The following is a 27,475-nucleotide window of genomic DNA, read 5'->3' on the forward strand; positions in this document are numbered from 1 at the left end:
AAAACCAGATGGCATTCTATCACATCAGCTGATGTTTGTGACTATTACTATTATTTCCCATAATTGCCCCTCTGAGATCTGCTCGTCGGCGTTATGCTAAGCACATATAATTACCCAATAAAAGATATGGAGCTGAGCCCATTTAAAAAAGTAATTACAACCAATATGATGGTATATAATGTAACAAGCAAGTCCAAATCATAATGTTAAATACCTTCAGAAGACAGCCAAAAAGCCTTTTTATAGAGATGACTTTTATTAAAGTCAAATGGAATATGTCCATTTTAGTTGTGGCATTCAGTCATCTTAGACAACTCTAGAAATATGTTGTGGGAAAAAAAATAGGAAGCAAAACAGGGGCAAAGTAATTCTGCTGAATCACAAGTCATGGTCTTTGCCGTAGGTTCATTGCCAGGAAGAGTCCTTGAGAACACCAGACTTCACTGTGGGGATCTACAAGAAAAGAGCTTTGAAGACAGACCTCCTTCCCCCGCTTAGATTTCCCTGTCAAGATATATAAAGGAATTAAAACTAATCAAAAAGCCCAAGTGAGCCAGCTGGTTAACTAGGACAGGCCCAACTTTGAGTTCAGAAAGCTTTCTAATGCTTTCCACCTGCCTATGCAAAGAACAAAGTTTGCAGGATATGTTGACTGCAAAGGAGGCTTGTTCCTAGATAGAAAGATCATATGGTTGCTAAAATGGCGTATCCTGGAAGCTTAGCTCAATGCTGAAAACCATTGTCATGCGTAAGAAATTACCCCATGCCCAAGATACTGAGTTTCTTTTTCTTAAGCTGTTTAATCATCATGAGAAAAGTAGTCAACAGGCATGTGAGGACATGAAGCAGTTAGCCCTTGAGGTTCCCAAGGCTCTTTACAGTCTCACCCCATCTAAAGTTAGCAATCAGTGGATCCTCTGCGCCCCAGCAAGGTGCATATTTCATTGTCTCATATTCCTCTTCTCCCTCACCACATACATGTTCCTCCCCAACAGATATCGGCTATGATCATTCCTGTTCCACCCAGGCCACTGCTTTGTCTGGAATGGTCTGTGCCCTCTCACCACCTCTCCAAATCCTTCAAGGCCCAATTCATGTTCCTTTCTTCATGAAATACTCCCCAATGGCACCAGCCAACACCAATATTTTTGCTTCCTGATCAGCCCTCTTTTCTGTCTCACTTATTGTCCAACTAGAGATAGAAAAGGGGACCAAGTGGCTCACACCTGTAATCCCAGCACTTTGGGAGGCTGAGGTGGGAGGATCACTTGAGGTCAGGAGTTTGAGAACAGCCTGGGCAACATAGTGAGACCTCATCTCCAGAAAAAATTTAAAAACTAGCTAGGCATGGTGGCACGTGCCTGTGGTCCCAGCTACTTGGGAGGCTAAGGTGGGAGGAGCACTTGAGCCCAGGAGGTTGGGGCTGCAGTGAGCCATGATGGCACCACGGCACTACAGCTTGGATGACAAAGGGAGAGTTTTCTCTAAAAAATATGTATATAAAAGAAAGAAAGAAAAGAAAGTAAGAAAGTAAAAGAAAAGGGTTTGATCTTGGGGGTTAAAACCAACTGCTAGTGTGCCTGGAGTAATACCTTCAATATTCCAAAGCTCCTTCTGAGTTGAAAAGCGTCATAGTCTTTAGCAACGACAGTGAGAAGGGTATGGGAGGAGGGAATGGAGCACTATATGTCCAGGATTTGCCAAGCCTAGTCTAAACCATTCTTCTTGGTAGTGGTTTATAATGAAACTCAATTTTTTATTCTCTCATATTATTCAAACGTATGCAGTTCCATGTTCTCATGGCCATTCGGATTAACTTTTCAGATTTTAAAGTGATAGACTGCAAAAGTTACAGAGAAAAATGACCATAAAAGATGTCATAGAGAGTTACAACTGGTCATTCTTGAGGGGTCCCTCAAGCTGGCCTTCTATCTTGGCGTTGGTTTGATAAGCTCTCAAAGATTATTTCAAGTGTGCACCCGGGGTGATGGATTTCCTGGTATGTTTTCTCATAAATATATGCATGAATTTATGAATATATATGTGTGTGTGTGTGTATATACATATATATTTTTTAATACAAACACTTTCAGTGTATAGACCAGATTACTAATTAATTTCCAAACGGAGACATCCTTTATCAGAAACTACACTCCCCAGGGCTACTTCTACAGGTTTCTCCTTCTGAATAATGGGTAAGAAGTTGAATGTGTCCAGGAAGTGTCCCAGTGAGCATGAAATCAGAACCTTCCTTCCTTTCTTTCCAGTGGTTAAAAAGTGGGCCTTGATTAAAAACTGCTCTGCCACTTGCTGATGAGCTTGTCCTTAGGCAGCTTCTCAGTTTCACTATGTCTTGGTTTTCCCAGCTGTAGAATGCAAATAGCAATAATACTTGACACAGCGTTCTTGTACAAAGTGCTCAGAACAATAAGTAGCACCTGTTAAACACAATGTTCGTTTTTATGATTACATTTTTTTCTAGTAGTTTAGAAATATCATTTCCATGATAATGTAATCGCCCTAATGGCCCCCCCCCAAAAAAAAGCCCATATTATTATTTTTAAACCCATGCATATTATTCAGAATCCAGGAGTATCAAGAAAGATCTCACCTGAGAAGGCTAATTGTGTAAAACAGTTTTTTCTCTTCCTTTATACACTATACCTGAGAATTAGCTTCACTCCTGAATTAACTTTACTTCTCTATTTTCTTTCTGTTTTACAACAACTCATCACACCATGGATGTAGATGACTGTGTGTATGTGAATATGGCAAGTGAAACCTCACAATCTCCAGGCTGTTCAGTGAAGCTTTATGCGAATTCATTTCACCTGCACCCCTTCCCCTGCCCACCCATGGCCTTGAACCCAAGCCTGTGATCCCCTCTCAAGTCGGATCCTGCCCTTCGCCAAAGGCAAGACTGCTGAAGGTGTGGCCTTCTAGATGATTCATCAGGTGGGCGGGCTCGCCCTCCCCTCCCCCTTGCCCAGGGGACACGCTGTCCGCGTGAAGGGGTGCCTTTGTGTGAGTGATGTTTCTCAATTATCAAACTAGTGGCGTGAAACCTTTTCCTGAAACACCTGCGTGTAAAAGGTTTTGTTACCTCCCTTTTTTTCTTTTAAATAATAAAGGAATAGCCACACCTACCTTAGTTTCTACTGGATAAAAACTGAATAGTGTTGTTGTTGTTGTTGTTTGTTTTCTTAAGCCTTCAACTCTCAAAAGGCACAGAGTTCCCAGGTGCAAAGAGGTAGCTTAGACCTGTCTGGAGCGGCTCGGGGACAGGAGCCAGCTCCTCTGAGGTCAAGCACCAGAGCAGGCCCCCAGCCCCCGCCCTCGACTACAATTTCTCTTCCTTCCCCTCCCGCTTGCTTTGCGAGCTATTGACTGGCTGCAGCCAGCCGAGGCCCAGGCTGTAGGAATCCAGACTTCCTTTTCTTCCCTCTCCCATTTTTCCTTCTCTCTCCCTCCTCCCACCAACCAAACCCCAAAACCTCTAGGTAGTCCAATATTAAAACCGGTGGAACCAAAGCATTCCCAAAATCAGGAGGAGGGAAAGAAGAAGATGAGGGAGGCAAAAGTAGGAGGAAAAGAGGAATGTCAATATTTATTTTCCTGAAGGGGAAAAAAATTCTCTCTGGGCAGGCAGGCCATCCTCCCGGAGGGGGAATCCACAGTTTCCTTAGGTAGTAAGTTCCAGGAATGCTGGATGCAGGTGGTAAAAATACACAGCGTTTCAGTGGGATGATGGGAGATGTTTACAGCCTTCCTGGGAAGATGCCAGAGGGTTTAACAGTCCTGGGATACCTCCCAGCTGCCTGCTGTGGTACTGGATGAGTTTATGCTTCCTTTCCTGCTGGAAAAGGTGAAGCAACCAGTGACTTGTCCAGGGTCACACACCACGCTTGGGACAGAAATAACTCTGACGCCTCTTTCCTGGCTATAACAGCAGACAACATCGCCTGATGAGTGTACTACCATTCCAATCTGAATCATTTAAATTGCTCCTAATTGCAGGCCTGCAGTGCACTGTAACTGCCGTATGACTGTAACTGCCAAGGCAGCCGAGATAGGAATGACTGAAGTTTTGCGAATTCCTGAATATGGAATTAAAAATGCTGGGCGGTGGAGGGGTAGGGCAAAAGTGTTTGAAAACCACTTTGAAGCTGCCGACAGGTATCCTATTTAGAATTGTTTAAAAGATGAATTGGAAATGTCACCTTAAATTTGTCATTTTATTGGAATGAGAGAGACACTTGGTGTTCAAATGGATGCCATTCAAAAAGGCACCTCAGATATTTCTAAGCAATTGAGCTTCACACTCTTCCTTTTTGTGTCTGCTAAATTACTGTCTCATTTTGGTGTTTAAACTTCCCTTTTAACTCCTTTGTGGGCAGATATGGGGAAAGGGGAGGGCCTGGGAAACAACCTGGCATTTGACTTCAGATCTGAACACGGGGCTGGACACGTGCTTTGCTCAGGAAAGAAAGTAAATTCCACCTGGCAAATTGCTCTAACTGATTCATTTGTCCACAAAGAGACGCCACCCACCTGCTTGCAGGTATTCAGGTAAATGACAGGTAGGCGGGGCCTCCTGTTTCAATCCCTAAGGTCTCAGCAATGCTTTATCTGTCCGGGCTTCCGTGATGTCACCCATTTCCTGCTCTGGACCGACCAATGCCGTCCTCCTTCCTCCAGGCACCTGTTCACCAAAGTTGAGGCCGGTCACAACTCCGGCGGCCCAAGGAGCTGCTCTGTTCACCCACAAGGGATGAGAGCTGCCTGCCCGCTGCTGCTTGGAGAGCCCCAGGCAGTCGCTTGAAGAGGTGAGTTGAAACCCTCCATTTTTCTTTCTTGGCATTGAGACCACTGGCCCCTGAGGGCTCTGAACAGGGAATTTGAATGAAAAAATACAAGCTGAATGGCTTGTCTCTAGTGTTTGCCCTAGAGGGAGAAGGTTTTTTGAGAGAGAATAGTAGAGAGATGCCTTTGACATTCTAGTTGCACAATAAACTTCTCCCGGGCCAGATATTTAATCCTTTTTGTTTCTCTGATCATTAATCCAGCCTGTGCTCGTCCTCGTGCTTGATCTGATTAAAACAACAACCACCACCTAGAGAGAAGTAGAATGAAGGCTTTTGTTTTGAAACTTAGCTCGAAGGTGCAGATCTGTTCACTCTTTTAAGGGGGCTAGGAGGCCAGTGCAGACTGGATTCGGAGCTCTTATTTTTACCGTTTCCCCCCCCATATTTTGATCTAAACCTGTGAGGTGTCCCTAGATTTTTTTTTTCTTTCCCCCTGAAAACCTATTCCTCAGGGCAAGTTCTGTTGCCCTATTCAGAAGCTGTCCGTTCCAGTTTTCCTTCCTTTCTTCTCTGAAAAAGTCTACCATTTTCTTTGCTCTTTCTTGAGCACTCTTTTAAATACGACTTTGCAGTGTGCATTTAGAATTTGTTTACATTTAGACCTGGACTGGCTGCCTGCTGACCTTTGGTTACAGTAAGGATTAATTCCCTGTTTGCCGCAAGAATGTGACTTCAGGTCTGATTTTTAATTTTTTGGACCTCTTTGGCTTTTTCTGTCTCTTTTTCTTTTAATAGCAAATATACTGAGGAAATTGTTCTGCCATGACCTGACTTTTAAAGTAATTTTACCTCTAGGATCCATTTTTGTTTTCTTAATCCTGATCACACAGCCTGTACTACTTCTGTTCTTGACAGCCCAATAGTCAAACTCTTTACCCAATATTATTGTCAGAGAAAGGAAACCATTTTTAAGCCCAACTCCCTGCTGGGATGAGCTGGAAAAATTGGAAGAAGAAATAAATCTGTGAGATGCTTCATTCTAGATTCCATCATCAGCTGTTTTTCTGAGATTTAAGTTAGCAGATATGTTTGCAAGGGAATAATCTGTTAGGAATTATGCTCCTATTCATCCACCCAGAAATACAAAGTGCATGTAAATTCTCCAAAAGTATGAATTGAAACAAGCTGAGATCATTTTTGCCTTAGACAGACAGACGTTTTTCACCACTAAGAATCTGCCCAGTTCTTGTTGCCAATTTCTGTCTTACTGTTTGGAGGCCCGTATTGTTCTTTCTTAACTGACCTTTGTTTATTATTTTCCCCAAGCTTGTGAGTTTAGGGGGTGGGGTTTGGCTACCACTTGTCTCTTACTAAGGTTCTCACTTGATTCAAAGCGAGGACCTTCTGGATAAAAGTGCATCTAAACCTCTCCTCAAGATTACATTGTCTCTGGTTTACCATGGTTGATTAGTGCTTTTCATAGTAGTTAATTTACGACTAAATAAATCATTTCATCACTGTATGTCAGCATGTCTGAGTATTAAAGGAGCAAAGCTGTAGACACTGTACCCACAGGGAGAAGAAGGGAAAGAAGTGACAAAGACTGAAATTCAAAGTCAGATTGTCTAGAATGCAGTTGGTCTATTGGGTAATTTACACACAAGTTCTGTCCAGAGTTCCTGTGGTAACTCCACCCATTGTTCAAGTGGACATAGGCCTGATGGAAAAATGTACAATCTCCTTCATTTATATCCTTGAGCAAGTTACTTCTCTTTCAGTTTCTTCATCGGTAAGATGGGAGATAATAATCCCCATGATCTAACGTGGTTGTAAGAAGTAAATGAGGTAGCTAATGTATGTTAGCATCCAGCAACCGATGCCTGGTGCTAACTGGTGCCAAACTGAGGCTAGGTTCTTCCTTTGGAAGGAATTTTCCTGGGTTGCTTGGAGGACAGAGTCTGACACTATCAAGATAAAGATCTTATGTGGTTGCAATTGTAGGAACCTTGATAGTTCTTGTTATTGTAATTAATTGTAGGTAATTAACTTCAATGTTAACAGTTTGGAAAAAGAAAACAGGAGGAGAATGCTTAAACGATGTCATTAAACAAGGTGGGCAGATTTGTCTCTACTAGCCTCCCAGGCAAAGCTTTTAGGAGTTGCTGGCCGGCTGTGATTTCTTCCTTTTCCCACCCTAAGGCTCTCATCCTACCTCAGACCCACAAAATGTGATTCTCCACATTCTTCCATCGCCTTTTGGGGGAAATGTCCTGTTGTCATTGCTGTAATCTGACTTGGCAGAGAGTTCTTTTTGCTGTCAGTCGTGCTATCTCCAGGGCAGACCAGGCGTTTGGTCTCCTCCGGTCTCACAGATAAACCCCCTTCTCCCTAGCCAGAGTGAGGGTTCATGCCGAGCCACTGGCAGGAGGAAGCCCCTGGTTTGGAGCCTGCATTGTACCATAGAAGGGAGGTTCATGACCCATTGGATGTGATTGGTCTTGTCATGGAATACCCTGTGCCCTTGGATGACCTTGAGTCATTGCATATAAACAGTTGTGTGCCCAGAGCCCTGGTCACTTCTCTGGGTCTTGCCCTTCAGAGATACCACAAGTTTTCATCATTCAAGAGTAGGGGATTAGTGGACTGAGGTCAGCTTGCCTACAGAACCCTAAGGGAGAACCCCAACCTCCCTGCATGTCAGTTTCCTTAGCGACATTTTTCCCCAAAGGATGCTAAAATGGTGTACTTCACAGGCCCCCTCAGTCCTTACTACTGAAGCAAGGTGGGCTGCATGCCTAGGTGGGTAGGTCAGACTGACTGGGGGGACTGGGTAGTGCCTCACTAGAAAATATCAATCTTATTCATTCCATTCTAGGTGGGGCAATGCTACTGCTTTAGAATAGTGGTCTTGTCTCTGGCATGAGGCTGCCTACCTCGGTTTTCAAAACCCAGATCTACCATGTGCTACCTCTGTGACCCGGGACAGATTCTTTAACGTGCTTTCACCAGCTGTGTAATAGGGTTATCATGAAGATGAAATGGGTTGAAATGTGTAAACTGCTTGGAATGGTACCTGCCACAGTGTTAGTTGTTACTAATATTATTTTCTTGAAAGGAAGGCATAGTTGATAGTATCAGACAGGTCTGTGTATCAGACCCAGTTCTACCATGTAGTTGCTAGCCTAAATAAGTTCCTTAATATTTCTTTGCTTTGGTTTCATCATCTGGGAAATGAAATACTTCCCAGACTCAGTGCTGTTGGGAGGAATAATTGAAATAATTACATGAAAAGTGCCTGGTATATTGTAAATGTTCAGTGAGTGTTAACTATTGTTACATTATTTTAAACATTGTTATATTGCTTAGAGTTAGACATCTTAGATCATGCTACTATCTGGATATAATAATGATGGAAACGGTAGTAGAGGGCCAAAGACTGAGCAAAAAAGATTTCCCGAAAGGCTCCCAAAGACAGAGGAGGAAATCCTGTTCACAAAGATTGTGTTGTTTCTCTTGGAGTTCCAGGGTAGAGTGGCTGGCAGTGGAAATGCCTTGTCTTTCATAAACCTGTGGGGAGTGGGCTTCTGTGATGTAAGTAAACAGTGGGTCTTCCTGGAGCAGTGATTTCCTGGCTTCACCTGTCACTGTCTCCTTGTCTCCATGACCTTGGCTAAGACTTCCTTTCTATATTTGAATTCCTCACTTAAAGTGAAGAAAATAGGGTCTGGTGGGATCCTGACTACTTTTTTTTTCCTTTCACCCTGTTGACCAGGATACGATCTTGACTACTCGAAATGCCATCTGTAAGATGCTGGCAAGGTGAGGACAGATAAGAGGTGCTCTAAAGTGTGTCCTCCTCATAGCCTCAGTCTTCATGGACTTCCCAGTAGCATATAACTACTCCTGATATTTATGTGCTGACATTACATAGACTCCCTTTTATGTGGTTGGCAAATTTGTTGTCCTCTGACAATGCCTCCAAAGTATCAAAGGCTTTTCAAAACTATTTGGAAGGAAGACTGTGTCACTGTTCCTGGGTTAATAGGATTTAATCATCAACTATCCCCAGAGAATAGGGTTGACATGAAAACCATAAAAAACCATAAAATGTGGAAAACTACACGGAGCTGAAATCAGGAACAGAAAATGTTGGTTGTCTCCCGTAAACTTTATATGTTTACCGTTTCCTCCATTTTGTTCTGTGTGACATAAGGACACCAGAGTGACCTATTTGGTTAGTTACACAGATACACACTTCAGATCAGTAAGAGGAAGAACTTTGTATGAATTAGAGTTGTCCGAAAATGTAGTAGGTTGCCTTTTGGGATACTGAGTTTCTTGTCACTAAAGGTGATCATTTTTTTTGCCATATTTAGTGCACGGTGTATGTTTGCTGGATGAGTGAATGAATTAATAAATGAATGACAAAGAGGATTTGCGTTTTTCAGCTGCACATACACTCATCTGTAAAGTGAAGATTACCTTAATGATCTCGAATAGGCTTATTTTAGATTAAATGAAAAAACAAGTTGAATACCCAGCACAATATCTTGCATATTGCAAACTACTCATTAAATAGTAATAATCATTATTTTTTATTTTATATTCTAAAAAGAATTTCTGCCTCAGGTGGAAGGTAGACAAGATGATCCACCAATTTGAGATTTCCAGTTTTTACAGTCATCTGTTTAGTCTTGTTCTCTTCGCCTCTGGCCTTCTTCATCTACCCATCTGAAAGAACTTCTCTCTGCTCTAGAAAGCCAAGTTCCTTGACATGGTAAGTTGACTAGAACACTTCTAACAGTGGGAGTAAATTCTATCCCAATTAACCAGGGACCTTTTTGGTAACATCACTAATTTGTGACTTGGAATGTGTGGACTTAGACTCCACCATTTTTTTCAAGTGACTCTTATTTGCTTCTTGTGTTTGATGCATTTGTCACAGGCACACAAAAGACTTCACCGGCAGCAGAGTCGAAACTCTCCAAGAATTTTCTTTAATAGCCTCTTGGCACAACAGCACATGCATGATGGGGAGGTCTAAATATGTCATTGCTATCTGCTGAGATGATTTGCATAATTTGTTTATGACTGCTTTTGACAGTCACGTGCCCTTTTCTGAATAGAGCGCGGCATGTTTAGGCTCCTGCATACTCGCATTAATACATGAGTCACCGTATGTTTTCAGACTCCTCATTAAATGTGATCGTCAGACTTATATTATGTCTTCCACAACAGATACACACTCAGTCATTCTATCTGTGGCCTTTTTTTTTCCCTTGAGACCCTTCGCAAATTTATCTAACAGTCATCTCTGAAGGCGTCTGTGTTCTAACTTATTAATGGATTAAAGGGAAATTAATACATTTTCTACTAGGGTAGAGTTGCTAAATATGTAGCAATCTAAGTGGCTGCCATCTCCAAATATTTTTCCCTATTTCTGAGCCCTATAGAGAAGTGTTGGAAAGGATCATTGGGAGTGTTCACCACATTCCTGCAGGAATACCCCTGGAAATATGTAGCTGCCATAACAAATCCCCATAAACTTGGCAGCTTAAAACAACTCCCATTTATTCTCTCACAGTTCTGGAGGCTGGAAGTTTGAAATCAAGGTAACAGCAGGGCCACACTTCTCCGAAGGCTCCAGGAGAGGGTCTTCCCTGTTCTCTTTCAGTTTCTGGTGGCTCTAGACTTTCCTTGGCTTATGAGTGCATCATTCCAATCTCTGCCTCTGTCCTCACATCAGCTTCTCCTCTGTGTTTGTGTCTTCTCCTCCTGTCTAATAAGTGTCTAAGGACATCTGTCATTGGATTTAGGACCCACTCAGATAATCCAGGATGATCTCATCTCAAGATCCTAAACCTCATGACATCTTCTTAGATCGTTTTCCTGTAAGGTCATAGTCACAGGTTCTGGGGTTAAGACATGGATATATCTTTTGCCAGGACCATCATTCTACCCACTGTATCCCCAGCTGACAACCATATACACAAGCTCTTCCAACTACTTGTGGAGAGATTTCTTGTCCACTTGTAGGCTGAAATACTGAGCAAAGTACAGGCAAGGAGAGTCAGAATTGGCAGCCATTACCACTACCTTCATTTATTTCTATGTTCATGCCACAGTAATAAGTGTTTTGTACTCTAAAGGCCTACTGAGTTCTTCCAGTCAATAGTGTGATATATCTAATAAGACAAGCCAGTAAAAACCATCATAGATTGCATTAGTAGACACATAGTAGTAACACAGGCTAAGGAAGTGATCACTCCAGGGAATCCCGAGTCCACCAAACCAAAACAGAACAACTTCACTTCCAGGTCCATGTTTTCAAAGGGATCTTAACAAACTATAAGGTATCCTAGGTAGATCTTTTACCACCACCTGGACTACCCAGGAAGACAGTTGGAAGAACCAAAGACAAAGAGAAAAACAAGGGAGAAACCACCAATGCCGTCTTTAATTTGGGGATGTGTGTGTCATATTTTGAGGAGGCAAATGTGATATATGTTACACTAAAAGGCAGAAAAAGGCCAAAGGTCAAAGTAATGTGGGAAGCATTCAGCTATTTGAAAACCTGACCAGTTCTCCATCAGTGGAAGTGTTTCAAGTAGAAGCTGGTAGGTCCTGTAGGGATCTTGAAAAGAGGATTTTTCTACATGGTGGAAATCTAAGTTCCTTTCCCAACCAAAATCCTATGACTTCTAAAGAAATCATTTTAAAACCTCACATAGAGGTCGTCATGTGGGTCACATCAAGAGATCACTACTCTTCTTTGATTGACACATTTGCTCAGGTTCTTCTCACCTGGATTACTTCCCACTTGTCCAGATCCCATTTATCATTCGTGATCCTTCCCAAGGACCATCTATCCCATTAACTTTCCTTGATTATTCTGGGCCACACATACTCTCTCTTGTCTCTCCTCCAAAATTTGTCCATGGCTTCTGTCTTGGGGCATTATACATTGCCATTTATTGTATATTCTCTTGCAGTGTTTTCACATTTTTTCCTATGGATAAACCCTATTTTCATAATTAGACTTAAATGTATTGGAGATGAAATGGAATTCCCTATGGGAACTCCCACAGAGTTTAAGGCCAATCCCAGGCATGGACTAGGCAAATCCATGACCCCTGTAGAATTGAAACACACCAGGAAAATGTTGAGAATTCAAATATCTTCCTAATCTTGTCCTTCCCTCTATAAAACTTGGTTATCTATTAAACACACACACACACACACACACACACACACACAAACATAAACACTTTTTGAAATTGTTTTTCAGCTTTGGATGAAAGAATGATAGTTTGTTTCTTTTCCATACCCCTCTGATATCGGCTCTTCCTGGGATCCTTGGTGATCAGAGGGAACCAATCTGAATCAATGCAAAAATACTCTGCCTTCATTTGTTGTTGTTGTTGTTGTTTGCAGGGGGTCAGTTCTATTTCATCATGTTTATGGACTAGGAAATTGAAGGACGTCTTTTCTGTTACAGAGTTTTTACAAACAAACCCAAGTATGACACCCCAGGGGAAAGGTGGTAAAATCTCATCAAGAGAAGAAACACTCTTCTCTAACCTGCTTATGAAAGGCATTCCCTGACTTCTAAAACTTGTGTCTAATTGGCTAGCCACTTGGGACTCTTTTCGCTTAACCACTTCCCTTGTTTTTCCCACATTCTGAACATCTATGTCCTCCCTTATTGACTCCAGATGTGTTACATGGTCTCCCTTTAGTTCAATTCTCCTGTAATTTCTTGACATGTTTCTGACCTCTTTAAAGACCATTTAAAAGGGTTTTTTTTTTTCCTGCATTTGTGGGTGTTTGCGGTACTATACAGGCTAATGGCATTCACAGATTCATTAATGAGTGGCTTAGTCCCTCTTTGAGATCACTGATTTAGAAGTTAAGCAGAAGCGGAGCTAACCACGACCTTGGCAGCAGCCTGTAAGCACCTGCCTCCCCACTCTCTCCTCTGTAGTGTACCTGCCCCCCATCGTGCACACACAGACACATCACCCCCCCACTTCCAACCCAGTTTCTTAGTTTGAAGATAATTTTTATTCCATGTGTGACCATTTTTATCCAGGTCATTGATGCTCCTAATTCTTCTCTATTACATAAGAGTCTGTAAGCTAAGGAATAGCCCACAGAACACTGCCCATTCTCTGTGTATGTTCATTTAAAATTGGCATTTATAAAAATGATTGATGGCACATTATTGATACTGTCAAGTCTTACTAAATTCATCTAAAATTTAAAATGTAATTGTACATTTATTTTGTTTAATACAGAAAGATAGACTTTGCCCTAACTTTGGCAATTATTTTCCCCCCAGTAACCTGATTTAGGAGTTACAGCTAGGGCTAGGGCAGTAGTTAGGCAAACATGCTTGCTGGGTGAATTATTTTAGAAAGATAGATGAGGCCACCATTTGAAGAAATGGCAGGTGCTGGTCCATTTGGTTCCTCTGTGGGTATATTTCTGCTCTTCATGGTCCAGGATGGCATTTCTGACTGTGATTGTGATTTTTGCACTGGGCTGTCACCCCAGTGACCAGTTTGAAACTAAGCAACCATTCTGCCACATGGAGCTTCATCCGAATTTTAAAGCATCATCAACAATAATAATAATAAAAACAAAAACCATAAGCTAATTTTCTTGAAGCTAAAAGTAACCTTGGAAATCATCTGATATAGAGTTAGCCTTTGTGTGTTTGAAACATGCTGTAAAACAAGAGGGTTGGCTGAAGGGAGTAAAAGATTTTGAACAACTTTTAAATGAGCAAAAATTGCAAAGCAAACATGAATACAGTAGGGCAGAGCTTCACACCGTTTGTAAAATGTCACATTCCATGTAGTGTCCTTGCTGGAGAGAACTCTTTATTACTTGACTGGGCTCACTTATGTATTCATGAAACAAAGCTCTTACAGGATCCAGTCATTTTGTGAGACCTGGCTTTCTCTTTGTTGAAGCAAGTCATTTCTCTTGCATTGTGAACCTTTCAGCAAACTGTTCACCTGTGTGTGACACCTGTCAAGTGTAACAATCGGCTGAAGCAACAATCAATTCTGACCTTGGGTGAAGTTTAGTGGCACACCTGGAAAGAGTTTGTAATTCTACTGTTTTGTCGTTGTAGCTGGCTGGCCACCAGGTCAAGTAAAAGGAAAATATCAAGACCAAAAAGGTAGTTGGTAGTAGAGCTGCATCCAAACCACAGTTTTGATATTCTACTCTCCCTGCTTAGGTTTTTAAAATAACAGTGACAAGGTCATAACTAAGGTGAGGCAAGTGAGACACTCACCTTCAGGTGCAAAATTTAAGGTGCCGGAAAAATTCAGTAATCGTAATGTGAATGAAATATTTAAAACAATGCAAAATGAATGCAAAAAATCCATGATGAAAAAAAGATCAAAATGTATTCGAATAAAGACAAGATCAATAAGCTAAAGTTATTTAGAAATTATTTAAGATCATCACTGAGTTAAAGGAAGTGATCAAACATTTCCTCAATCAAAAACAAGATGAGTGACATGGTTTGGCTGCATCCTCACCCAAATTTCATCCTGATTTGTAGCTCCCATAATCCCCACATGTTGTGTGAAGGATGCAATGGGAGGTAATTGAATCATGGGGGTGGGTTTTTCCCATGCTATTATTGTGACAGTGAATAAGTCTCATGAGATATGTTGGTTTTATAAAGGGCAGTTCCCTTGTACATGTTCTCTTGCCTGCCACCATGTAAGACATGATTTTGCTCCTCCTTCACCTTCCACCATGATTGTGAGGCCTCCTCAGCCATGTGGAACTATTAGTCCATTAAACCTCTTTTTCTATATAAATTACCCAGTCTTGGGTATTTCTTCATAGCAGTATGAAAATGGACTAATATAGTGAGCAAAGAGGAAGGTTTTTGAAAACATTGATGAGTGTGTTTCCTTTAAAGCCAGGAAAGCAAAACTATTTCTAAAATTGTTTGGAAAATAAATAAAATATTTAAACGTAAATTGATGTTTTAAGTTTTGATATACCTACTCTTCATGTTTTCTACATTTTTCAACTTCCTTAATGATTTTTTTAAAAATAGCCATTGAAAAATAAACAAAAATGTACATATCAGGACATACATTTTTCCTTTGGCCTCAGGCTCAACATGGCTTAGTGCAGCACTAGATCTGTTACTTAGGAATGTATTCAGTGGATTTCTCTGCATATGCTATGGCAAAGTAGGAATTTTTCATGAGCAAGATTCTTCAGCAGATACCCTTCCCTGGATAAGGGGACTGTTATGGTCCTGGGTGACCAGTATAACTCTTTGATACTTTCCTTTTTCAAGTACTTGTGCATCTTTTGGGGTTGGGGTGGGGACACGGAGCACCTGGAGCTGCAGGCTTCGTTTCCTCCCACTGCCTCTCCATCAGTTGCTTGTGGCCTGTCACTGTTTTAACTTTTTCATTTATTGTGAATTTCAGTGGAAATTCTTTAGTATTTGTACTTCTGGGTAGGAAAAATTATGTCTGATTTATCATTTGTTTAAATGGTTTTCATTTCCCTTTTCTTGTGTTATTTACTATGTCGGTGAAGTTTGGAATGAGATTTATCAAAGTAAAGGAATGTTTACAAACAAATAAGAGAGCCCCACATTCCCCAGATAGCAATGGTTCTAAGGATTGGATATACATTGTGAGTTCCAGTACCAAACTGTTTAGCCACTGAAGACTATCTTCTGTTTATATAAATCCACCTAATGCCACTACATATTTTTGCATTTTCTAAGCTGCATTCATAGCCATTGCTTTTGTTTTTAAAAGCTTCTACATTTCTACCTTTTTACTCTTAAGATATATACCTCCTCCACCACCTCTAAGAATTGTTTTCTCCAGGCCTCAGGGCAGTGTCTCCTGCTCTACCCACTCGAGTAACAGCAGTAGTGTGTGCTGTTGCTACAAGAAGGTGGATGCAGTCTCAGGCTGTCTGGCAGTCACATCAAGGGAACAGATTCCCTCACTTCACTCTGGCCTGGAGTTTTGGAGTTCATTCTACCCGTACATTGTAGGAGAGACACTGATCAATTGGGCAGCTTGCAGAAGAGATTTGAATGTGGAAGAAATATTGACTGAACCTGAGGCTACTCACCCGGGGGGAGAACATGAGATCTGTCTTCAAATAATTAAAGGACTTAAAAAGTTAGACATATTCTAAGGAGCTCCTAGTAACAGTGGCACTTGTGGAAAGGGCAGGTGAGGTATAGGAAAGGAAAATTTTGCTCATTATGTGGACTTTTTCCTCTAAAATCAAAGCTATCCAAAGGCAGAATCATTTATTTTATAAAGTAATAAAGGCCTTTCTCATCTGTCAGCCTTCCTTTTGACTCAGAGTCTGTGGCTACAATGTTTCATCTTTGACAAGGTTGAAGTGCCAATGCAGGACACACCACCATGCGACTATAAAGAAGGATTCTTTTTCATAATACGGAATCCTCTGCCTATTACTAGAAAACTGACTCAGGCAACAATTTCAGAGATGCTTTAGGGTCAAATCTTGTCCTTTCAATGGGAAGAACATGTAAAATTATCAGTGCCACATGCCAAATGTTATGTTTATCCAATTGTCTTTCTAGTGGAGTGTGTGGTTTATTCTGGCAACTGTATCTTATAACCATTTTCTATACAGCCGGGGTACATTGAAAGGAGAATTAGCAGGACAATAGCACACCAAGGATCCCGTTGTTCTGATGAGTTACCTGATGCAGAAATGTTTCCACTTCCAAACAGGCTGTATTCCAAAGGCTGTTCTTAAATCTGTCTAGTGCGATGACAGTAGACATACGATCTTGAACGACCCTCTTGGTTACGGGCAGCACCGACTGGCTTTTGCTCTGGTATGTGTCTTTGTTGTCATCCAGGAAGTTCAAAATTTGAGAATTAGGCAGGGAAGCTTCTATACAGGTTTTAGGCTAGTCAATAAAATGGTAGGAAAGGAAGCAGGGATTAGGAGCAAAGAGAGAAGGGGTTTTTTATTTTTCTGGGTGCTTTTCAGCACTAGATTGGTGGTTTTGGCTACATATATCTCTAAAAGTCACCTCTGGTTTCTATCCCATTCCAGATCAGAAGGAAGAAGGAAAGGGTGATTCCTAAGGCACAACAGGGTTATACCAAAAAAGTGTAAGATTTCCACCCTACCCATGATACACGTACATAAGGAGGGAATCAATCCGTTCCACTACTCTTTCTTACTCTAAACTGCCAAAACACCGTATCACAGCTCTGTCTACTTACTTCATCCAGGGCCAGAGATGCTGATGGCTGATACATTCAGTAAATTTACATGGACACAAAGCTGACAGGCCCTCTCTCTTACTTTTGGTGGGAGAAACTAGTTTACCTTTTAAGGCTTAATGAGTTTTGATAATTTCTTCTCCACTCACCAGCAAGGCTCTGATATGTCTGAAAACATGATACATCAAACATGTTTATAAGCTATACACTGCAAATAAGAACTAGCAGGGAGCTATTAATCATATTTTTTAAGTCTACCTGGTTCTTTCCCTTAGAGCCAAAACTGCTTGTTCAGTCAATTATCTCATAATCTGTTTCTATTCATGTAGGCTTTATTTAGTCTAAAATAAAGTCAGAAAATATTTACAGCAGTGTTTACATTAACATTATATTAAGAATTTGGTTTATCCACATGGGTAAGTGCCAGGGAATTCAAATTGCTCTCAGAAAGAAAAAGAAAGGAAGGGAAAAGATAAAAGAAAATTGGAGTTGGAGCTAAATCTGCCCTTTTTGCTTACCCCCTCCATTCATTCTGCTTCAGCACTCAGTGAAATCAAGGAATCTTTTTCTTCAGAGATCTTTGACATATCTACAGTCCTGGACCCCATAATGACGTTTTGGTCGATGACAGACTCCACATATGATGGTGATCCCATAAGATTTAAATACTGTTTTTACTGTACCTTTTCTATGTTTAGATATATAAATACTTACCATTGTGTTACAGTTGCCTACAGTATTCGGTATAGTTACATACTGTACAGGTTTGCAGTAACAGCCATAGACTACACATTTATATGATGTATAGTCAGCTATACCATGAAGGTGTGTGCAAATACACTCTCTGATGTTCACCCAAGGACCGAATCACCTAACAATGCACCTCTCAGAACATACCACCATCATTAAGCGACACATGATTCTACTTGCAATGGAGCCTGAAGAGATTTAAAGCCTTCTAATTTCCTGGGTGTCTTGTATTTAATGAGTTACATTATTGGGATTCTGACTAGCCATAATCAAGAAAGATGCTGGGAGACAAAGTAGGGAAGTAGGAGCAGAAACTTGGAGTCAGACAGCCCCTGCCCATTTTGTTTCTTTTTTTGGTGTGATTGACAAATTATGTACCCTCCGCATTTCAGTTTCCTCATCTGTTGAAAACATAACAAAACAAAACAAACAAAAAACTAACTAACTAAAACTGTGGACATTTGTGAGGATTGAAGAACGTAATATACTGTAATATAAGGCCCCTAGCACAGTGCCTGGCACATGGTAAATGTTCAAAGAACTGTTAGATGAAAAAAGGATTTCCCCCAAACATCTAATCATCAAAAACAAAACAAAACATAAAAACCCCACTTGATTAGCACAGAATCATAGAACTCTATTTCTAGAAGGGACTGTTGCACACGATCTAGTCTGGCAGTTTGCAAGTTTTTTTAAAAGCTAGTATTCTTTGAACAGAATATTAAGAGGAACCTGATGCATTAAGGAAATAATGGCAGGCTGGGTGTGGTGGCTCATGTCTGTAACCCTAGAACTTTGTGAGGCCAAGATGGGAGGATTGCTTGAGGCCAGGAGTTCAAGACCAGCCTGGTCAACATAGTGAGACCCCATTTAAAAATAATAATAATAATAATGGCAGAGCTGGAGGAGTAGGCAAAGCTCCCCCTTGGTTTCCTCGTATCTCCATTCCCTTGGAAGATCTGGAAGCATCTGATGACTTCTACAGCACAGTTTGAAAAACGAAAATCTGGTCCAATGCCACTATTTCACCAATAAGGGAATGGCCCAGAAACATGAAGTTGTATTTTCAGTGGTATGACCACACTGCAGCCCGAATTTATCTTCCCCTATAGCATCATGAGAAAGAATAACCAAGACCGTAGCATGTGGGACTATATGGCCAAACACTACAGAGAAGCTTTAAAAGACCGAGAGCTTTAGTTCATCCTGTGTGCGCCTTGTTTTCCTCTATAGATGGTAGATGATAATCTTTCGCATGGCCCATTTCCATTTTCATGTTTGTTTTTCAACTGTTTCTGGTGTCACTTAAAGTATATCCTGTGAGATTCCAGTACTTTCTAACAGCCTTGAGGACAATTAGCAGCTGCATAGATTTCCTTGAAACAACTTCGCCCCCTCCTGTACCCTCTTTTTTTGCCTTCTGTGGTCCTATCGATGCTAAATAAAATGCTACAATTTCTAAATGTTTTTATATTAAGGGCATTTACCAGCAACCTCTTCACTAGAGTGTCCTCTCAGGCATTCTGCAGTACAGAAATGTAAACAACAAAGCTGACTCAATGAAAGCCTGAAGTCAATGTATTTTCTTTTTGAGATAAGTCTATGTTTGTACAAACAACCTCTGACTTTATTTGGAAAAGAAAAGAGATATACTACAGTTTATGACTGCTGGGCTCTTTCCAAATGTGGCTAATTTCCTGTTAGGTTATTCACGTGTCTTTATGTTCTTGTGGAAAGCATAAGGTCTTTTACTTTTGGAAAAGAGGAAAGTTGAGTTGGGGCTAAGGGAAGAGGCAAGTTTCTTTTTCAAAAAAAAATTTTATTATTTATTTTATAATATTTCTCCTCCCCTCAGCCCCACTAGAATGTCAGCTCTGTGAGGTCAGGGATTTAAGGCAGAAGAATGAAAATGCCCAACCTAAAATACAAGATCTACAAAAGCACCTGGATGAAGAGCCTGCCTCATGGGAAGGGCAGGACTGTCCTGGGAAGAATCAGCTGCACTTTGGTACCTTCTGAGGTGCCTGTCCAAGCCTGACCTGAATGGGACTGGTCATGTGAGGGGTCAGTCCTGCAGGCCACACTCACACTTCTTCTCCAGATCTGCCATCTCCTTTAGGACCAGGGCCATGCTGTACCACAGCTCCTGGAACTTGGCTATGGGGACCTCGAAGCGGTCTATGGGGAAGCGGTCTATGGGGACCTCGAAGCGGTATGCTAACCCATCTGAAAGCTTCGGCTGCATCAGGACGCTCAGCTGCAGGGAGTGAGCCAGGGCACTGGTGGAGATTGTCACATCCACCCACCACTGAAAGTCAGCAACATGGGGCAGCCATGCCCCTGGCTGCTGGGCCACAGAATAAAGGATGGGTCGCTGGCTCCCAAATACGATGCTGGCCAAGTCCCCGACCAGGTCTTAGGGGATGCAGAGCTCCTGGAGCTGGTCCCTGAAGGTGTTGGGCTTCAGGCTGGTGGAGCGCAGATGGAGGGCCTGCTGGAGCAGCGTGTGCATGCCTGCCAGCAGGACACCCAGCCACTCCTCTGGCAGGTTGGCGCTGACCCCAAGACACTGCACAGCCTCTCGGCAGTCCTCCCCTTGCAGGCTGCTGACCACAAACTTCAGCAATTTTCTGAACGTGCTCCTGTTTAGGTCCCCTAGTAGCTGGGCCATTGCTGCCACCTCTGGAGGAAGCTGGGCCCCCAAGAAACCCACTTGGCTACTGTGACTATCACCAGGATGATGCAGGTACAGAGCTGCAGCCCCCACAGCAGATACTGCTGCTGCTTCCTCCTTGATTAGCCAGCCCAGGGGGTCGGTCCCAGATGCACATACCTGGTGCCAACGATCCCCAGTCGATGCAGCCAAAAGCAGGCCTGGTCCCGAGGCGAGATTCTTAATCACCATGAAAGTTGACCCACGGCCCTAGTTTGCACTGGGGTCCTACTTGTGTGCGTCTCCATGTCACCTCTGGAATGGGGACTCCCTGAGGGCAGAAGCATATCCTTTAAGTCTCTCTCAAAGGTCTGCATATCCAACTCACAACCTAGCTCAGAGCTGGTGCTTGAAAACTATTTATTGACTGTTCACCCAAGAGACTTCCTAGATGCAAAGCAAGCATGTTGAAAAACTTGATTATTGTTGACTCCTATCTATGTTAAAGGAAAATATGTATTGCAATAGTATTCTACTGTTTAAAAGAAATATCTAGGCTGGGCATGGGGTCTCACACCTGTAAACCCAGCACTTTGAGAGGCCAAGGCATGTGGATCTCTTGAGGCCAGGAGTTCAAGACCAGCCTGGTCAACATGGCGAAACCCTGTCTCTACTAAAATACAAAAATTAGCCAGGCATGGTGGCATGCGCCTGTAAATCCCAGCTACTCGGGAGGCTGAGGCAGGAGAATCACTTGAATCTGGGAGGCAGCGGTTGCAGTGAGCAGAGATCGTGCCACTGTGCTCTAGCCTGGGCAACAGAGCAAGAGTCCATCTAAAAAAAAAAAGAAAGAAATATCTAATGGAATAAAAGAATCCTATTAGAACAAAGCCTAAAGGCACCTTATAGGAGCTCTAGCTTTCAGTTTCTGAGCTAACAGAGCTAGACCAGAGACAATGAATTCAGTAACAAATACATGTAAGAATTATTGAGTGCCTAGTATGTAGTAAATGCAAATCTAAGAGCTTTATGTATCATATCTCATTTCATCCCCACAAGAGTTCTATGAAGTAGCCTGTGATTATCCCCATTTTACAGATGTGAAAACAGAGTCTGAAATCACTGGCCCGTAGTGGTGGGATTTGAACCCAGACAATGTGTCCAGAGCCCACTTAGCCACTAATGACCAACTGAGTAAAATGCGTACAGGAGACAACAGTGCATTTATCATAGTGAAAATATGAAAGGCTCAACGACACTATTTCCTCTCAGATGACTTAGTTGAAAGCTCTGATCTCCTACATTTTCTGAGTTTGGGAGAAAGATGGGGAAGAAAGATAAGAGCCATCACAGTATTAACTGTTTTGTTTTGTTTTTTTCTTGTCTTGATCTGACAAGAATTTTATACATCACTGATCTATTTAATTTTCTTAACAAATTACATTTTTTGGGGTTACTTTAGGCATTTCCCAGATACTTTCCAAATGATTCTTACCACACCAATGTGAGGATGTTAAAGGTGAACATTATTCCTACTGGCATGTGTGGAAAAACAGAGGCACGAGGAGGCCGTGGGGCTTGCCCAAGGTCCTGTCAGTTACTCCAGAGTGGACATTAAACCATGGCTTTCTGAATCGTAGCTCAATTCGCCATGCACTGGCAGCACTGTCTCATGTCTACCATAAGCATAAGTCTTTCATGTGCTGGGAGGCAAAAGTGAGCCTTCTTGTTCTCTTTTAGGTGTGTGGATGGCTCCTAGATCTCGACTTGCTCCTGAGGAAATACTGTGTGACTGAGTTTCCTGTTATACTGCTCTCCAATCGACCATGAACCAGCCAGAGTCTGCCAATGACCCTGAAGCCCTGTGTGCCGTGTGCGGCCAAGCCCACTCCCTGGAGGAAAACCACTTCTACAGCTACCCGGAGGATGTGGATGATGACCTCATCTGCCACATCTGCCTGCAGGCTTTGCTGGACCCCCTGGACACTCCATGTGGACACACCTACTGCACCCTCTGCCTCACCAACTTCCTGGTGGAGAAGGACTTCTGCCCCATGGACCGCAAGTCTCTGGTTCTGCAGCACTGCAAGAAGTCCAGCATCCTGGTCAACAAACTCCTCAACAAGCTGCTGGTGACCTGCCCATTTAGGGAGCACTGCGCCCAGGTATTGCAGCGCTGCGACCTCGAGCATCACTTTCAAACCAGGTAGGTCCCTCACCAGTGAGCTGGGAAGCCCCGCCCCCAAGGGGGACAGCTGGACCCCTCCACCCCCCAGTCTCCTGAGGGGTTGCAACCAACAAAATGATCCATTCAAAATACAAAAACACATAGGTGTTTATGGTCATGGTTCAGTGTGAGGAAATAGCATTTGGTGGAGTTGTGTTGTGTGTGTGTGTTTATGGGATTTTTTTTTTAATTGTAATAAAATGTAACATAAAGTTTACCATTTTTAACCACTATGAGTATACAGTTCAGTGGTATTAAGTACTTTCATGTATTGTGCAACTATCACCACCATCCATCTCTAGAAATTTTTCATCTTCCATAATGGAAACTCCATATTCATTAAACACAAACTCCCCATTCCACCTTCCCCCAGTCCCTGGCAGCCACCATTCCACTTTTTGTCTCCATGAATATGCTCTAAGTGCTTCATGTCAATGACATCATATGGTATTTGTCTTCTTGCGACCAGCTCATCTCATGTGTGTATGTTGTGAAATGTGAAATATGCCAGAGAGGGCATATGAGCAGCTTTCTCTGAGGCTCATGGGTCCCAGAAGTATTTCCTGATAGGCGCTGCTTGCTTTTTCACTTACGGAAAAAAAGGTGCCCCAGTTTGACCCTTGATTATTAGAATTTCCTCTATATTGGAATTGACAAGGCACAACTGTCCTTTGAGAAGGTGTGAGGTGTTCTCAATTAAGTTTTAAAAGGAGAAATTTAGGAAATTTTTGTCCTCCAAGCAATTTGTTCTGCTAACTTTGTGGCCAAGTTGCTAAGTTGTGCATGCACGCACACACCCACCCACACACCGCACCCACACTGGTGGCAGAATTCTGGTGTGATTGCCGCTGCTGATGGCTAACATCACCTGTTCCATCTGGCTGCCTCTTATTTTGTCCACTTACATTGTCATGTCCCTGGGTATGAGAACATTTAAAGTGCTTAATAAAGGGTGAACGATCATACCACAATTATTTTGTAACAGGAAATTTGGAAGCTGGTGTTTATCCTGGTTCCTGTCTTGACAAGGGCAGGAGGCAGGTGCAGGTATTTTTTTTTTTAAAGGTTACATACCTTAGGTCATGAATCTGAGTCTTTGTCTTTTGGGACTTGCATGTATTCTCTAACATGGAAGTTTGCATCAAAAGCAATGGCCTGGGTGTAATGCTTAGCATGTGTTTGCCATACTCATTATGTCAGTGAATTCATTTTTCTCCCCAAGATATTGAGCCAGATGCTTCTACCTCAGGTTTTTGGGTTGCAGCTGTTATTGCTGGTGTTTAAACTAGGATGCCCTGCCTCCCTCATTCCTCAGAAGTAGATGTGGTTAAAGGAGGAATAGGTAGGGTAGTCTATTTGTGACCTTTGCTGAAAGTTTTGCCTAGGTATGAGAGACGTTGGTGGGAAAGAAGTAGGTCTGGAGTCAAAGGCGAGGTAGATGCCAACAGGAGTTGGCACAGAGCCATGTTCAAGAGTGGGGCCACACTGGGCAGGGGGATGAGGGGAACAAGGAGGAGAAAGAGCCCAGTAGAGCTCCCTCCACCCTCACCATGGTCCCGTGTTCCTGGTATGTTGCAGCTGTACATTTGTGCTGGGGAGCTGTGTTCATTTCTTGTTGCTGCTGTAACAAATCACAAACTTAGTGACTTAAAACAAACCAAATTACTGGGTGCACTGGCTCACACCTGTAATCCTAGCACTTTGAGAGGCTGAGGCAGGAGGATCACTTGAGTCCAGGATCTTGAGACCAGCCTGGAAAACATAGCAAGACCCCATCTCTATAAAAAATTTAAAAATTAGACCTGGTGGTGTGTGCCTGCAGTTTTAGTGATTCAGGAGGCTAAGGTGGGAGGATTGCTTGAGCCTGGGAGTTGAGGTTGAAGTGAGCTGTGATGTGCCACTGCACTCCAGCCTAAGTGACAAAGAGAGACTGTCTCAAAAAAAGAAAAAACAAATTTGTTATCATACAGTTTTGAGGGTCAGAAGTCTAACATATGTCTCGGTGGACTAACATTGAGGTGTCAGCAGGGTGGCATTCCTGTTGGCTTCAGGGCAGAATCCCTTTCCTTGCCTCTTCCAGCTTCTAGTGCTGCCTATCTTCCTTGGCTCATGGCCCCTTCTTCCATCTTCAGAGCCAGCCGCATAGCATCTTCCAGGCTCTCTCTGGCTTCTGCTTCCATCCTCACATCTCCTTCTGTGACTCTGAGCCTCCTGCCTCCCTCCTATAAGAACTCATGTGATTACCTTGGGCCAACCTGGATAATCCAAGATGGCTCCTTCATCTCAAGATTCTTCATTTATGTGGGGCATGGAGGCTCACACCTGTAATCCCAGCACTTTGGGAGGTGGAGGCGGGCAGATCACTTGAGATCAGGAGTTTGAGACCAATTTGGCTAACATAGTGAAACCCTGTCTCTACTAAAAATATAAAAATTAGCTAGGCATGGTGGCCTAAGCCTACAATCCCAGCTACTTGGGAGGCTGAGGCATGAGAATCACTTGAACCCGGGAGGCAGAGGCTGCCGTAAGCCAAGATTGCACCACTGCACTCCAGCCTGGGCAACAGAGCAAGACTCCATCTCAAAAAAAAAAGAAAAAAAAAAGATTCTTAATTACATCTGCAAAGTCCCTTTTGCCATATGAAGTGATATACTCAGAGGTTCTGAAGATTAGGAGATGGACATCTTTGGGGAATAATTATTCTGCCCACCCCAGGAGTAAGAGTGGGGAGAGAGAAGACAGTATTGGAGGCATCCTCTGGGGAGAAAGTCAAAACCCAGCCACTCCTCCTCATTCCCTCATCCAGGACTGTTTTGGGGCTGAGAGTGCTTCTAAAAATAGGGAGAAGATGGATCCGAGGGTTAGGCCAGAAGGGAGGTGGGGAAGGGGAAGGGCTAGGAGGAGACTGTCGGAAATCTGTGAGGTCTTCAGGAGAAAGATGATACAGGTACCCCTCAGCTGCCTGAAGCAGACTGGGAATTTCATTCACCCTTAGCCCATGCAGCCTGTGTGACCCACACACACCTCAAGGAAGGCCGAGATAGAGTCTTGAAGAACACTCAGCTGATAATGAGATGCATGTTTGGAAAACGGCAGTGAGGAGAGAACCCAAAACTGAAAGTGAGTCACCTTTTTAAGTTGCACCCTCTGAGTGAGTCCTTCACAGGCGCCCACAGCAGCTCTCTGGAGAGGACGCCCCCACATCAGGGAGGCGTGGGCCTCAACACATGCTCTCAAGACTCCACACTTCTGCTTCCTAAGTAGGTTGAAAACATTTCCAAAAATATGTTGTATGTATTAGTCACCATATGCCTAATATATACAGTCCTTCGCCTCCCACCCCCTGGACGTTTTATTGGCAAGGATTAAGAATTTGAAGCTAACCTGCCTGGGCGCGGTGGCCCATGCCTGTAATCCCAGCATTTTGGGAGGCCAAGGCGGGCGGATCACGAGGTCAGGAGTTCAAGACCAGCCTGACCAAAATGGTGAACCCCGTCTCTACCAAAAATTCAAAAATTAACCAGGCGTGGTGACGGGCGCCTATAATCCCAACTACTCAGGAGGCTGAGGCAGGAGAATCGCTGGAACCTGGGAGGTGGAGGTTGCAGTGAGCTGAGGTCATGCCACTATACTCCAGCCTGGGTGACAGAGTGAGACTCTGTCTCAAAAAAAAAAAAAAAAGAAGAATTTGAAGCTAACCTATAACCAGACTGTGGATCTCTCTTGGGCTTTGGGCCTGTAATGGGCCAGTAGGCCCCCTCTTCCTCCCCTTAGAAGGAATATTAAGAAGAATACCTAAGAAGTAGTTAATACCTCTGGAGTCTCTTGAATTTAGAAAACTAAGAGGCAAGTGTTTACCTTTCTCTGTGAGGCCTCCAAGCTGGTGGCCGCTTGTACGGGAGTCTTGTCATAGCTTTTGTTTATAAATTTTGCATTGGTTTGCTTGATCTTTAACATTACTTTATTCAATAAATATGCATCTAAATATAATTGTTTTACTTTTTTTTTATTTATTTATTTTGAGATGGAATCTCACTCTGTCACCCAGGCTGGAGTGCAGTGGCGTGATCTCGGTTCACTGCAAGCTCCGCCTCCCGGATTCATGCCATTCTCCTGCCTCAGCCTCCCGAGTAGCTGGGAATACAGGTGCCTGCCACCATGCCTGGCTAATTTTTTGTATTTTAAGTAGGGACAGGTTTTTACCATGTTAGCCAGGATGGTCTCGATCTCCTGACCTCGTGATCTGCCTTGGCCTCTCAAAGTTCTGGGATTACAGGCTTGAGTCACTGCACCAGGCCCAAATTTTATTTTTTCAATTGACATGTACATATTATATATATTTATGGTGTACAATATGATGTTTTAAAATATGTATAGATTGTGAAATGGCTAAAGCAAGCCAATCGACATGCATTACCTCATATATGTACCATTTTTGTGATGAAAACACTTAAAATGTACTCAGTAATTTTCTACTGCACAATACATTGTTATTAACTATAATCACCTTGCTGTACAATAATCCCCTGAATTTATGCTTTCTGTCTAACTGAAAATTCTGCACCTGTTACCCAACAGGAGACTTAAGTCAGGGTACAGGCAAACAGCATCACATCTTTAAACAACTGCTGCCTGTTTTCTCCAGAATGCGTTTCATTTGTAAATAATATTTGTCTACTAAATATAAATACTTGAGTAAAACATTTAGGACTGGCTGTAGGTATGCATGACTGGCTAGATCATTGATTACTTGGACAAC

The 27,475-nt window shown here is 42.6% G+C and overlaps 2 protein-coding genes across 5 annotated transcripts in view; one reads left to right on the forward strand and one right to left on the reverse strand.

Moving 5' to 3' along the window:
- The window catches only part of LNX1 (ligand of numb-protein X 1), a 195,577-nt gene that overhangs the window by 57,841 nt on the left and 110,261 nt on the right, over positions 1-27,475 (forward strand). The window contains exons 2-4 of one of the 4 annotated variants that reach the window (XM_078001925.1): positions 4,699-4,826; positions 9,421-9,582; positions 22,230-22,695. In XM_078001925.1, the coding sequence (XP_077858051.1) occupies positions 22,316-22,695 (380 nt within the window). In that variant the 5' untranslated portion in view covers positions 4,699-4,826; positions 9,421-9,582; positions 22,230-22,315. Of the gene's footprint in view, positions 1-4,518; positions 4,827-9,420; positions 9,583-22,229; positions 22,696-27,475 lie in introns of those variants that run through there. The other 3 variants (XM_078001926.1, XM_015138692.3, XM_078001924.1) reach the window with 3 other exon arrangements.
- LOC700916 (COMM domain-containing protein 5) lies at positions 19,817-20,819 on the reverse strand. Its single transcript, XM_078001949.1, is given in 5 exon segments — positions 19,817-20,204; positions 20,206-20,282; positions 20,285-20,366; positions 20,369-20,410; positions 20,412-20,819. Coding segments are annotated over 5 exon segments (834 nt in total). The 5' UTR covers positions 20,742-20,819; the 3' UTR covers positions 19,817-19,901.

Source organism: Macaca mulatta, chromosome 5 (assembly GCF_049350105.2).
Source record: "Macaca mulatta isolate MMU2019108-1 chromosome 5, T2T-MMU8v2.0, whole genome shotgun sequence".
Taxonomy (NCBI): Eukaryota; Metazoa; Chordata; class Mammalia; order Primates; family Cercopithecidae; genus Macaca; species Macaca mulatta.